At 39.7% G+C, this 15,151-nt stretch overlaps 1 protein-coding gene across 5 annotated transcripts in view; it reads right to left on the reverse strand.

The window, feature by feature from the left end:
* ZC3H6 (zinc finger CCCH-type containing 6) overlaps positions 1–15,151 on the reverse strand; it is a 76,535-nt gene that overhangs the window by 21,667 nt on the left and 39,717 nt on the right. For 3 of the 5 annotated variants that reach the window (XM_073339896.2, XM_073339895.2, XM_073339897.2), the window contains 4 exons: positions 14,806–14,989; positions 10,765–10,887; positions 8,628–8,883; positions 2,686–2,801 (listed from right to left, as the gene is read on the reverse strand). In XM_073339896.2, coding sequence (XP_073195997.2) covers positions 2,686–2,801; positions 8,628–8,883; positions 10,765–10,887; positions 14,806–14,989 — 679 coding nt within the window. Of the gene's footprint in view, positions 1–2,685; positions 2,802–8,627; positions 8,884–9,587; positions 9,632–10,764; positions 10,888–14,805; positions 14,990–15,151 lie in introns of those variants that run through there. The other 2 variants (XM_073339899.2, XM_073339900.2) reach the window with 2 other exon arrangements.

The raw sequence follows: 15,151 nt of genomic DNA on the forward strand, positions 1-15,151 counted from the left end.
GCACAGAGTGCTGTGGTAGGTGGACTTGCAGCAAACGAATGACAAGTCCTGATGAATTCAGGGTCAGGAGGTAATTAAAAAAGGCAGGAGTATCTTCATCTTCCAGAGATAGACACTTCTCTTGAGTCCAGGCAGAGAAATGCCATCATTTAGCTACACAGCATTTTCTGGTGGAGTTTTTCTACTGTGATTGAGAATAGTTTGAACAGTCTCTGAACATAAATGCTCTTGGTTTGACGCCCATCCAAATAACAGACCATAAGGTGAAGAGGGTCTGGGTTGGGATGTCTGATCTTGCAGTTCTCCTGAGTTAACAGATCCAGGAAGGGTCAGATGCTGATGGGAGGACTGGCTGACATTGTAAAAGGTCGGAAACCAGAACTGTCTGGGCCCAACTGGATGCAAAGAAAATGATTTGAGCTCTGTTATGCCAAATCTTTTACAGAACATGTGGTAGTGGTGGGATGGGAGAAAAGGTGCATCTCAGGTGGTTTGTCCAGGGTAACAGAAAGGCATCGCGCCCAGTATCCCGGCCAATGCTGCTCTGGAGTAGTACAGACTGAACTTCTTGTTCATCTTGGGAAGCAAACAGGTCCCATGATGTTTTCCCCACTCAATGAAGATTTTGTTCAGGGATGAATTATGTATCTCCCACTCGTGGTCTGTGGTGAAGTGCCAGATTGTCCGCCATAGAGTTCTGAACATCTGGTAGATATATGCAGAGTGTGATATGTGGTTCCTGATGCACCAGTTCCATAAACTGACTGCCTCTATACAGAAAGAGATTTCGCTCCACACTGATTGTTTAGATAGAAAATGGTCACCAAGTTGTCTGGTATTATCTGGATATGATGGGACAGTATAAGTGAAAGGAATGCATTGCAAGCTAGGCTGACTGTAGGAGACAGATATGCATCCCAGCCTTTTGAGGAATCCATGTGCCTTGCACAGTGTAACTGCTCAGATGGGCTCCCCATCCTATGATACATGCCTCTGTGATAATGGCTGTGTCACACGTGGTTGGAAGGAAAGGCAGGCAGCTGTTGAAGGTTTGTCCATCATACAAGAGAAGCCAGGGATTGTTACCTTGGTATTCATGTTGTCTCTGGTGAATAAACAGACTGGACCCAGCCCTGTAGGCAATGGAGGGGAAGCCTGGTGAATGGTGTTACATAGGTACATGAGGCCATGTGACCGAGGAGGGAAAGAGAGACAAGGTCTGAGGGTGACTTGTGTTACCAGGCTATTCATGGCCTGGGCTCTGTCCATATGGAGACAGGCCTTTGCTGAGGTTGAGCCTAGGGTTGCTCCTATACAGGTTTTTGTGGGAGCCAAAGTAGACCTCTCTCTGTTTACACAGATCCCCAAGGATGCCAGAAGACGGAATAAGGATAGGGCAGCCAACTGGACCGCCTGGTTGGATCTGCCTATTAGGAGCCAATCGACCAGAGATGGGAAGATGGTATAGCTGTTTCATTTCATCTGGGCCACCGTCACAGAGAGGACCTTCCTGAGAACTCTGGATGCTGGTAGTAGTCCAAACCGAAGTACTCTGAACTGGCAGTACTCTGGTCCTACCAGAAATCTGACGAACCTTCTGTAGGATGAATGAATGTCCACATGAAAGCAACCATCTTTCATACTGAGAGATGTGAACCATGTGCCTTTCTCCTTTTGATTTGCAAATAAAGTAATTTAGCTGATGTAGATCAAGAATGGGTCTCCCTCCTCTTTTTTTTCTTCCTGTCCTGCTAGGGCCTGTCTGCATCCTTCTCTACAAGGGAGAGTTAACTGGATTATAGTACATGCTCCTTTCATTATTCTATCTATAGAACCAGGTTGAATGGGGTTCTGTAGAACCAGAGTCTAAAAAAGAAGAAGAATACTAAAATCAAACTCAATGTATTTACAGAAATGACGCAGTAGCAGAAGGTGCTGAGGACGCAGAAGACTCTGACTCAGACCATGCATTGGTAAGAAGAAACTGTAGTCACTGGTCCGCATCATCCCTTATGCCCTCAGTTCAGAGCATGAGCAGGACTATAGTGCATGTATGAACCAATGGACACGGCTTACTAAAAAATTCCAGACTCAGGTGTACAGTGCGTATACATGGAAAATACATAAGGACCATCACCTGAAAAGGAACCACAGTTTAGGCTGTCTAAAGAATAGAATAAGAGAGGCCTGACAGCTGAGAAGATGAATAGCTGACACTGACTAAAGCCTAACATTTTCTTTTAGATGAAAATGAGTAAAACTTGTGAGGAAGATCAACAGGAGTAGGCAGCTAGGAACTGAATCAAGTCTCCCAATTTAATTATGCTGGCTAAAAAAAACCCCAGTGATTTGGTGCCAGCAGTTAAGGCAATTCCTCAGAACTGAATTTATCCTCAATTAAGATGATATTAAATCTTCAAAGTTAACATTCCATTAAAAAGTGAAGCTTATAATTCTCTTGCTAGTATTGTTTCAGTCTTTCTGGGTGCAGACTAAACAAGACTATTTTCTCAACTGGATGGGCTAGGAACTTCCTTTCTTAGAAAAGAGTTAGCTTAATCTCTGGAGAACAGAACAAAATTGGCAGAAAACATAATTAGGCAATTCTGTCTACATCTCTGTTAACAAGGAGTATCCAGGTATTAGCAAATACATGTATGTGTTTTTAACTTCAATTCCATGTACCTCTTGAAAGCCATCAGGTCCTTTATTGGCTCCTCTTCCCCTTCCACGATCTTTACGCTTCAACTTCTTCTGAATTCCACGCCCTCGACCAACACCAAAACCCCTTTGTGCAATACCTGAAAAATATTAGAATATATTTCAGATGCCTCATAAAGAAAAATAACTATTCTTCAGAAGCAAAAAGCTCTTTAACATGGCCTCCTCTTTAACCTGCATGAGAAACTAGAAGGAAGAGTAGATATAGTCAGCAAGCAGAAAATGAAGAGAATGGTAATGGAAATTACGTTTACCTCTCTGTATATTGATGGGTGAATGAATCCCTAAATATCTTGAGTCATATACTGACATGACTGGCTTCATCAGCCAATCAGAATTTTGAAATTACCTGTGACTTTTAAAGTGAATAATAGATTGGTAAAATGAGTATATAATTTATTCTGTGAAAAGTAGCCTTTTATAACTTGTAGTGCAGGTATATTGTATTTGTGAGGAATGCAAATGTTTGAAGTATTTAAGATTTGGTGATCTACAAATAATACTATATTTCAGCTTTAAATTCCTTAACATACCATGTATAACATCAATTCCCTTTAAATACCCTTAATATTTAAAGAGTACATATAAAAATCATAGAAATATTGATGCTACCTTTATATGCACATGACAAAATACTATTTTCTGCACCCACATATCTCTCTCTTCTACATGTGATGCAATCTCTATAATCATAAATAGGCTTGTAAGGATTAGATTTTTACTGGTAAATGTCAATAAACTTCAATTTCACTATACACACAAAAACCAAATATACAGATGCACAGAGACTGAGGTGAAGGAGAGTAAAGGAGGAAATAGGAGGTAAAGCATGAGGGTAGTGAAGAAGGGTACAGCTGAAAGATGGTGCAAAATATGTGCATCTATTTTATATTTATGAGACAGAGGCAGGATGTGCACAATATATACTAGGAATGGGAGGTGAATTATGATCCCAGACCACAGCACGGCACAGCATGTATAGACGCAAGAAGTAGCCTTAAAATAATGCACTGGGCCAAGGAGGGCCAACACTGCAAACACCAGCAGACATGCATACCTTGTGGCATAGGGACAGCAGGATCTTGTTGCACAGTTGGACAAGATGCTGTTCTACTTAAAAATTTTGGTTGTGCACTCATAAGCAATACAGTTCAGTGATTAAGAGAGAGAACCTATAGCTTAATGTGTCTGAAAGTGAGAAGTGGTCAGAGGTTTGTGTATTAATGGAAGTCTGGTCATAGCAACACCTGAGTAAGAGCCTGGGTTAACTCTGAAGGGAAAATATACCTTTATCAATGAGCATTAACCCTTTTTATCTTTTGGCCGTATCTGCCTGCTTTTATCTTGCTACTCAGTAACTGCTGACTATGTTTATATTTTAATAAAAATAATTACCTGTTTTCATTATTTCAGCCTATTCAATTGCTTGTTTCATACCACTTCCTTTACCTTCAGACATGTTGAGTGAGAAACACGTACTGATAATGGCAAATTGGCATTCACCAAATATTAAATCACCCACAGGTAATATTGCTCAACAACTTTCAATCTTACTACAGCTAGACTGAGAAACCCTCATCTAGTAAATTCAACGTGTGAAAACTGAGAAGTATCCTATTAGTTTGGTTTTTATGGAACTCTGTTATCAGAAGCCTTGCCCACCTTCCTGAAGTTTAACATAAGAACTTAAGAACGGCCATACTGGGTCAGACCAAACGTCCATCCAGCCCAGTATCCTGTCTACCGACAGTGGCCAATGAAAGAGTTAGCCTAATAGATAATGATCAAGTGATCTCTCTCTTGCCATCCATCTCTGGCTGGTGAATCTTGCCCATATGCTCAGGGTTTAGCTGATCGCCATATTTGGGGTCGGGAAGGAATTTTCCTCCAGGGCAGATTGGAAGAGGCCCTGGAGGTTTTTCACCTTCCTCTGCAGCATGGGGCACGGTTCACTTGCTGGAGGATTCTCTGCTGCTTGAAGTCTTTAAACCACGATTTGAGGACTTCAATAGCTCAGACATAGGTGAGAGGTTTTTCGCAGAAGTGGGTGGGTGAAATTCTGTGGCCTGCGTTGTGCAGGAGGTCAGACTAGATGATCATAATGGTCCCTTCTGACCTTAGTATCTATGAATCTCCACCCTCTGACAAACAGAGGCTAGGGACACCATTCCTTACCCATTCTGGCTAATAACTTCATGGAGATTAAGTCCATTAATGGCTATCTAGTTCTCTTTTATCTAGTTTCCTATATTTTAGTTTAAATCCACTGCTGTTTCCGCCCCCCACTAACAGTCTCCAACGTCCAGTCTACTGCAACCGCTTACTATGCTCGCCTCTCAACTATCAATAATTCTACTCCATTCCATTTCTCTCTAGGCTTCTAGACAGCTTTATAATTTTTATTGTTTCTTAAAAGGCATAACAAGAAACTAGTTGGCACTCCTGGCACTGAGCTCTGAAGATTCTAGAGAGTTATGTCTGTTAGGAACAATTGCCACCATCCTCACATTCTTGTGGAGCATTCCATGGATATAAAAGTTAGACTGGCTTAGCTGCCCTTCAGTTACTTTCCTAATTTCAGAATTCTTTACTCGAAACTCTGAAGTAGTAGGGAAGGTAGGTAGGCAGTGTGAATATGCAGAGGTGACATTCTTGGAAGAACAACAGTTACTGGTAAATCAAGTGGAGTGCCCCAAGGGTTGGTCCTGGGGCCGGTTTTGTTCAATATCTTCATAAATGATCTGGAGGATGGTGTGGATTGCACTCTCAGCAAATTTGCGGATGATACTAAACTGGGAGGAGTGGTAGATACGCTGGAGGGGAGGGATAGGATACAGAAGGACCTAGACAAATTGGAGGATTGGGCCAAAAGAAATCTGATGAGGTTCAATAAGGATAAGTGCAGGGTCCTCCACTTAGGATGGAAGAATCCAATGCACCGCTACAGACTAGGGATCGAATGGCTAGGCAGCAGTTCTGCGGAAAAGGACCTAGGGGTGACAGTGGACGAGAAGCTGGATATGAGTCAGCAGTGTGCCCTTGTTGCCAAGAAGGCCAATGGCATTTTGGGATGTATAAGTAGGGGCATAGCGAGCAGATCGAGGGACGTGATCGTTCCCCTCTATTCGACATTGGTGAGGCCTCATCTGGAGTACTGTGTCCAGTTTTGGGCCCCACACTACAAGAAGGATGTGGATAAATTGGAGAGAGTCCAGCGAAGGGCAACAAAAATGATTAGGGGTCTAGAACACATGATTTATGAGGAGAGGCTGAGGGAGCTGGGATTGTTTAGCCTGCAGAAGAGAAGAATGAGGGGGGATTTGATAGCTGCTTTCAACTACCTGAAAGGGGGTTCCAAAGAGGATGGCTCTAGACTGTTCTCAATGGTAGCAGATGACAGAACGAGGAGTAATGGTCTCAAGTTGCAGTGGGGGAGGTTTAGATTGGATATTAGGAAAAACTTTTTCACTAAGAGGGTGGTGAAACACTGGAATGCGTTACCTAGGGAGGTGGTGGAATCTCCTTCCTTAGAGGTTTTTAAGGTCAGGCTTGACAAAGCCCTGGCTGGGATGATTTAACTGGGAATTGGTCCTGCTTCGAGCAGGGGGTTGGACTAGATGACCTTCAGGGGTCCCTTCCAACCCTGATATTCTATGATTCTATGGTAAATAACCTCTCTTTCTTTATCTAGTGTCCTCTGCATATTCCCATTTGTGAGAGATTAATGAACAGTACAACCTCCAGAAGGTGATCTGAAGAGTTCTAGGTGAACAAAGACCCCAAAACTGCCAAAACGAGTAACAGTTCTGGATGACAGTTCAAGAAGGTATTAGAAGTACTCATAATTTCACTCCCCCAAATCAGACCCCACCAGTGAGAGACAAGCACTTGCTTCAAGTACTTATCTAGCTTCAAACAACAGCTTTGTAACTTCTATAAAAAACCCAAATCCTGAAGGCCTGTGATATATGCTGTCTTCAGATTCTATTGAACACCTTTTGATTTATGCAGGTGAATGAACACCTGGTGAGTTGTAACAAGTATGTAAAAGACCTTGTGGAAATACAGACAAGTTACCAGCCTGTCAGTAAAATTGTCATGCATGTTTATGCCAATGGAAATAAAACAAGAACTGTCCAATTTTTAGAAGCACAACCTGTATGATGGAAAAAATATCAGTCTTGGGTAAGATAAAATGGTAAATCCAATATTTTTTTCATTTAATTTAACCACTGTACTTCCTATTTAGTTGGGTAAGAAGAATTGTTTATGACATCAACAAAACCCCGTGACTCAAGTGACCATAACCTGCTAGTCAAGGGAACCATATTGGAGGTACCATTACTACCAATTCCTGAAATTTTGTGAAACTTGAAAAACTTTACATAGAGAATTCAAAAAATTGCATTTTGGTTTTGTATTTTGTGATTTTAAATAACTGACAGATCAATCAAAGCCTATGGACAGACACTTTATACCTATTTTAAACTAAAAATAACCCCCAGTGAAACAATTGCAACAACAGTGAAAAAATAATGTTATGAATTAGATGATACCCATCCTTTAGAATGAGGTTATTTTCATTACCATCTTGTCCCTCGCAACACTTCTGAAACAGAGGCCCCTCTAGTGAGGAATGGATCTTCTCAGGCTAGTCATCCTCTCCCCTCCACCTACCTCTCTCTCCATAACTACCTTACTCCCTCCCTCCTTCTCTCTCAAAACCCCGAGATTAATTTCTTAAATGGACGCTACATTGTACCAATATCATACATAATTAATTTATAAAGTACGTTGTTTCAGATATGGTTTCAATATTTATTTTCCATGAGCATTCAACAAAATTTTGAACATACGAAAATGTATGAAAAAATGAACAAAAAGTGGCTTGAACATGGCTAAGGACCAGATTTTTAAATGTATTTAGATGCCTATGGAAGTTAGGCATCTTAAGCACTTTTGAAAATCCCATTAGGTACCCATCTGCATGTTTAGGTGCTTAAATACCTTTACAAACCTGGCCCTAAATCAAAATATACTTTATAAGTCACATATTTGCAATTTTTCCCACCCAGCTCTACGTATGACACTTTCATAGAGTACATCATATTGAAAATAATTCTGAAGCAGTATTACTACTCAAATACTTATACAATTGACAACAATTGGAAAGATTTAACTTATTAAAAAAATTACACTATTCATTGCAGAACACGGAACATTAATCTGGATATTCAGCACTGATCTGTGACTGTAATTTTTATTTTGATGATAAAGTATGATACTTGCTGATACGAGTTTGCTAGCTGTTTATAAGAAGAGGAGAGTTATTATCAGCACTTTCAATTTAATTACTAGCATGACCCTCCATAGATGTCATCTGGTAGAAAAACTACCAGCACCCATCTACTGTTTGTACAGCTCCGACAGTTGGATAGTAGAGGCAAGATGCACTGAGGGGAGAAGCAAGACAAGAAAAAACAACCCACAGACATCAAGACGAAGACCAAAAAAACAGAGAAGATAAAACAAAAAAAAATGGATCCTATCAGCTATAGATAAGAAATGCTGTCACCAGAAAAACAGTTCAGGTGTCAGAAACCAGCAAGAGTTATAGGAGACTTCTGAAATACTGGACTCAAACTAAGAGAAACTACTGAAAAATTGGGCGTGACGTATAATTTTGAAGTGTTGTTGTAGCTGTATTGGTCCTCGGACATGAGAGAGACAAGGTAGATGAGGTAATATCTTTCATTGGCCCAACTTCTGTTGATGAAAGAGACAAGCTGGTTAAAGATATTACCTAACCTACCTTGTCTAAATTCCACCCCCCACCATTTGTAGGACACCATCCCATTCTGAAAGTTTCTGAAATGAACTAAATTAGCTATTAAACCAAACCTTACCTTTCTGGATTCCTTTCATCCCCTGTTTTTTCACTGGTTCTTTAGGAAATGGAGATCCTAAATCAGTATTTGAAGTTTCTTTAGCTTTTCTGTATTGTTTTAACTGATCAGCAAAATCCTCCTCCTTTTCTTCCTCATTATAGTTACCAAAGTTGTCATCACTGTAATTAGTGTATTCATCATATTCCTTGTTTTTTAATTTTTTATTATGTTGTGCCTTTTGGGAAGCCATGTAGTTTCCTGATAAATGTCCATGCTGCATGAAAGGGGTAGTGGCAATTAGAAGCAATTTAACATCTCACCCTCCCAAACTCCCCCTTGCCCTCACTTTATTAAGATGGTTATTTCTACACAATTGTTTTACTGTCAAGTGTTTCATTATTTCCATGATTTCCACGAATTGCACAAGCAAACCTCATTGTTGTAAAGTTCAATTTAATTATTCAGTAACAAAATGATTACATTATAATTGTCCATTATGTAGCTTTTACACCTTCCTCAGGACTTCTGATACAAATCTCTGTCTGAGACTGAAAAATGGACTAAATGGACATTACTCTGATCTGCTACCACAATTCCTTTGTAATATCACACTATCGGGAATGTTATTCCTTTAAAAATAAGTTAAAAGTCATGGAAATATGTCTGTTGATGTTCAGTTTTGAAAAAAAGCTGTTCACAAAACAAAAATTTAATACCTAAACTGATTTGGCGATGTACCTTTCACCTAGCTCAAATATACTTTAAATTTATTTGTATAATACAAAATTTGCTAGCATATCATATTTTTTACTATTGATCAATCTACTTGAAAAATAAGTTACACAGAGATGATCATCAAATGTATTTAAAAAAAGAAAGGCTCTGGCCTATTTCTGATAAATTAACAGATTTTTTTGTGACACTGAATTAAAATGAAACAGTTATGTAAATATTTCTTTGAATTTTAGTTGTAATTACCAAAGCAGTAGAAGCATGGGAGAAGTGATAGGTTGTCTTGGCTACTGATCAAGAAACAAACATTAGATTCATAGAAAGTAAAAAACATACTTTTTTCAGCTACTGATACGACTGAAACTAACATCTAAATAAAATAATAATTTAAAATAATACTTATAGATGTATTTTAGAATCTGATGGAAAAGGAGAAATGTGATATTCCAATAAAAATTGTTAATAGGAATTATGTCTACAGTAAAAATCTAGAAAATTCAAGTAAAATCATATTTCTTAACTTTCTTAATGTTTTCCCATAGCATGATGATATCGATACAAACAAGTGAGTGTGTCTGTCTCTCAGTTAATCAGACAAGGTGATGCCAATTAGAATGAAGCATGCTCAGTTCCACCCTTTTCCCACTTTCTGCAGGCAGGCTCTTGAGTTTGATGACTAGACTACTAGAGATATAAATAAATTAGGCTATCCAAAAGGTTTTTGAAGAGGTTTGGACTCAAGTCTTGATGAAAGTCTTCTATCCTTCTCCAGTTTCTTAGTCAGAGATTCAGTGCCTCAGCTCCTCTGTCCCTCCTTCAGGGAAAAGGCAGAGTCAATTTCTTCCATTGGCTTCTAAAAGGATACTTGATGGTCTGAACTGAAAAACCCAGGACAAATTACCCTAAAAATCCCCCAAAATAGCATGCAAGCTGTATATTTTTATTGGTAGCTTTTAGAGAGAACTACTGCCATATCCACAGAAGCACAGCCCATTTCCACCATATTAACTATGGAGGGATAGAAGGGAGTCTCTTACAACTACTCCCTGAAAAAAAAATGCCTACAAGGATCGGAAATGGGCAGAAATAAAAGTTATTTAATTCCCATTGGCACCTTCTTTTCTGACAGAGGAAAAGATACTCCCAATTGCCTGTACCATTCCAATTGCCTGTACTATTGGGACTCATGCTCAGGAAATGTTAAACTGTAAAATCAGAGTTATTCTATAATTGTATAGGTTCATTAAAAAAGTAATACAGTAGTACATCTGGAAACTTACCCCACAGAAATGAGACCTAAATATATTGCCAGAATGAAATCTTTGTTAAGCATGGATTAGGGACATATGGATTTATAAATAGAACAGTATTTAAAAATTGTGGATAAATGAAAGAAATGAAAAATCAGTTTTATAAGTTATACCTGAAGGAATGAGCTATCATAATCTCTGTACAAACCAACTCCCTTCTTATGTGGTCTTTCTGTACGTTCAATATCAGAATCCAGGCTATAGTCTGAACTGTCATCACTGGAGGGGGAATTATGCTGAAAGAGAAAACCAATGTTACTTCTATAATGTTCTTATACAAAGGACTGTATATATTAATTAGTATATAATATAAAAATATTAGCTCATGATATCAAATCAGACTATCTACTATCTCTCCCTGCTTTCAGGGGCAACCTAGAAAGGTATATGGTTTATTGCCACTAATCCTCTTCCTTGTCTTAACAGAAGATGAGGGATCAGATTTGATCATGCTTGGTAAGGATCTCTAGGCAGAGCTAAATCCAATAAAATGCCCTTGAATCTCCCCCATGATTTTTAGGGGGCTGGAGTGCTGCATTCTACATGGGCTGCCAGAAGAGCTGAAGCAGCTTCTCCACTCTTCAAGGTGGGAGGACTGCAGGGGTACTTATTCTCAGTGCTGCTGCTGCTGCTGCTCGAACAGTCTGTACTTTTTCTGGCTTCCTGATTGCTCATTGAGGATGAATCCTTTCCATGGAGAACCCTCTGTTGTCAGAGCTGCTCTTGCCTCCTGGAGGAGGGTGGATTGTGGGGTGAGATGAACTTAAACTGCAGATCAGACCAGGGTGCTTAGATCAATGAAGGAGGGTCTTCCCTGTGTTCCTTCCCTGTACCAATGCCTTTCCTAAGGGCAGGGGCAGAACTGAGACTGCAACTGAATTATAACCACCCCTTTATTCTGGGGGCTGCAGCTGCTGCCCTCGAGGGAGGTTGCTGGACTCTGAGGTAGTAATCCATTTGGGTAGTTCCAGAATTCCCTCCTACTCTACAGAGGCTGAATCCCTGGCAGGAGGAGGGAAAGTGTTCTTCACAGAGCTTCCTCCCTATAAAGGATTTCTGAGGGGACACTCTTCCCTAACTTTTCCTTTTGAGTCTAAGCTGCCCCTACACTTGAGGCAGAAATGTCTGGTAATGCTAGGATGATTCTGACCCTTGCGCCTTCTCAGCCATTTTGGAAACCTGGTAAGGAGGTTGGGAGCACATGGGAAGGGGACGGTACTGGGTCCTCTGCTGCTTATGGGATTGAAAGTCCCAGGCATTGAAAGTGCCTCACATGTGCTGCTGTGGCAATTGATCACTACACCTTCTTATAAGTGTCTGCTTCTTTGTCCCCTAAGAAGGTTATTATTACAGGAAAAGAATGTGTCCTCCGTCTGCTGGAGACTAACAGAAATCTGAGTTATGGCTAGAACCTTATATGTGAGGGATATGACAACAAAAGACAGCGTTCCCTCTTCATGTGCTGACCTGTATGTGTTTAGACTGATTTAGAAGACTAAAGAGAGAATTTATTTTGTTTGAGCAGCCCCATCAAAGATTTCTAATAACTGGCTTCAGAATCTCTGGTTTCATTTCTAAATTCATCTTCTTGTCCTAACGGTTAATGATACAATACTGAAAACAATTGATGCCTTAGTCTGCAGAGAGCCTGAAATAATAACTCCAAGTCGTGCAATCTATCCTATTAATTTCAATCAGGGTACTGTGGAATCTGGAATTGCACAACCATGGCATCTAGCATTTTCCAAGAGGCCGTGTAATTCAGAATTTTTATCATCAAATTCATCATCCTGCTGTAGACAGGTGCCTCACATTTTGTTTTCTCTCTCTACCCAGCTGGGACCTATCTGCAAATGCCCCTCTCTCCAGTTTCCTTCACACAAAAGCAGTTAAATGGGACTACAGTGCATGCTAACTACACTGTTCCATGAAGCCAGGCAGTAGAGTCAGGGAGACATTGCTGGAGTCCTGCTTGTAGGCAGGGAATGGGGACAGCTAAAATCATTCTTGTGGTACTTCTCTGATCCCTCTCCAATTTATCAACATCCTTCTTAAATTGTAGACACCAGGACTGGACACAGTATTCCACCAGCATCCACACCACTACCAATACAGAGGTAAAATAACCTCTACTGCTACTTGAGATTTCCCTGTTTACGCATCCCTGGATCACATTTAGTTATTAGGTTGCAAAATCAAGCACCTGAAAGTTAGGAAATGACAGATTTACAGTTGCCTATGCAAACTTAACTCTGCCCCCCCCCATGCATCCCACCTGTGAAATATAGTGGGGTCCTACGGAAAAAATAGCGTATGATTGCGTAATTAAAGACTGAATAATACTGCATATTGTATAAGGAGGCAGAACTAAGTTTACACAGGCAACTGTAAGTCTGGCATTTTCTAACTTTCAAGTGCTTGACTTTTCAAACTACGTAACTTTCATTTAACATACAAAGAAGTATGTGGTTTCCTAGTTGTTGTTTAAAGGGGAAAAAAAACAAGTTCTACTATACACAGTTGCAGCAGAAGAAGGCTATTTTATCGCAGACGGGTGAGGATGATATGCTTCTTGTGCCCTGTGCTGCGTGTAGATAGTGGTCAGGGAAGGCTTGCTTTGTAGTTTTAGTCCTGTTTTTTAAACACACAAATAGAATTTGTGTCTTTCAGATCTTGTAAAACTTTATAATTAAAACCAAATTTACTTTATTCTTTAGAGTCCTGAAATTCTTCTGCTAAATGAAGCAAAAAGGTAAGGAATAAAATAAAGTGAAGCTGGAAATGCTATCTTATAGTTATAAGCAGGAGAGTTGGAGTCAGAAAATCTAGGCTCTGTTTCCAGCTCTGCTCCTGTCTCTGAATGACCTTGAGCAAGTCATTTAACCCCCTTCTCCACCTCTATTAAATGGGTATACTTTCCAACCTTTTATACTCTGATGACTACACCAGATTAAGTGCAAAGTACAGTCAATACCATATCACTTATTAAATAAAATATAACTCCTATGATATCTTTGTAATTTACATGGATAATAAAACATTACGCAATCTCAAATGTTCCCATCTCTAGCTCATGAAAATATTAATAAGTCCTGAGCGGATAGGCATGTTTACACTGCCTCCACTTGTTTCTGTGTTATTCAGTGTTAAATTGCAGTGGTATGTGGATGTAATATGCATATTCAGGGATGCCTGCACTAGATATTTTCACTAAAGATTTCCCACCATTGCTACCACTGGTTCAGCGGCACTAGTGGTAGCAAGCATGGGAGCTCTAGTGTGAAATCCTGGTCCCGCTGGTCAGCCAGGATTTCGCCCCTAAGGCTCCAGGTAGCAGCCAGCATTTAATCACCACGTCAACTAACTCTGCTCACAATGAGTTTTTATGCCAAGATATGGGATAGCTTGTGCCCTATGTGGTGCCTCCAGAGGAGAGATGGGACACTGGGTCCCCATGTGCTAGGTCCAGAATGTGTGGTTAAAGGCAGTGTGTGGGAGAAGCAGAGCCCAGCCCAGTTCCACCACAATCTTCTGCAACAGCTGCACTGACAGCTTCCAGGCCCAGTGAATGCTGTGGCTCTGGCAGCTAGTGGCCTACTTTTTAGAATATTTGTTTTCAGTTATTATTTTGGAATGCTGCCAAAGTTTACCTACTATGCACAACCAATAGAAGAAAAATGGAGATTTTTAACAATTTATAACTCACCTAAACCTGAACAGGGACTAATATAGTAGTAACATAATGAAAGTGAACTACCTGAAATACTTCTATTCATAATTTGGAGTTTATAAAAAGCTAGCTGCTGAGTTTCTGAAACTGTGACTTTTGCAGTGCAGTAGCCAGAGAAATTGTTGATTTACCATCTCTTGTCCTGGACAAATTCACTGTCACTGAAGTCAGTGGAGTTACACTTGTTTATATAAAGAACGAATACAACCCAATATTTTAAATCAAAATTCCATGATAAAAATTTTTTGAGGGGCCTTTCATACAGTGGCTCAATTTTTTCTATCATTCATATAGTGTCCAAAGAAGTGCTAGGTGCTGAGGGAAAAAACAACTTTCAGATATGTTGTCCAATTTCCTGGATGAGAAAAAGTAAACTGTGCAGGTACAGTAATCATATCCAATATTTTGGTTTGCATTTTCTAACCTTATGTTTATCCCGTCTTCTCCTTTTTGATTTTTTCTTTTCCTTCTCTTTTTTGCGTTTCTTTCGTGATTTTCTATGTGCTTTTTCATTTTTCTGTTTATCTTCCCCTTTTGCATCCTGTTCTTCCTGAACTTCTTCAAATCCTGCATCATCTATTTCACCATCTTCTAGCTCACCATCTTCCCTGTATGGGAAAGGTATGATTTAGATTAAATATGAATTTCCTAAATTAAAGGCAGGTAGTACAAAACTGCTCATTTGCCCATTTTCAACAAAAGCCAATAAAGAATTTTTTTCTTTTTACTACCAAGTCTCTCTCTTTCCTTCAACTAAATGTATTAAACAA

This window comes from Lepidochelys kempii, chromosome 3, assembly GCF_965140285.1.
Source record: "Lepidochelys kempii isolate rLepKem1 chromosome 3, rLepKem1.hap1, whole genome shotgun sequence".
In the NCBI taxonomy this organism is placed as follows: Eukaryota; Metazoa; Chordata; order Testudines; family Cheloniidae; genus Lepidochelys; species Lepidochelys kempii.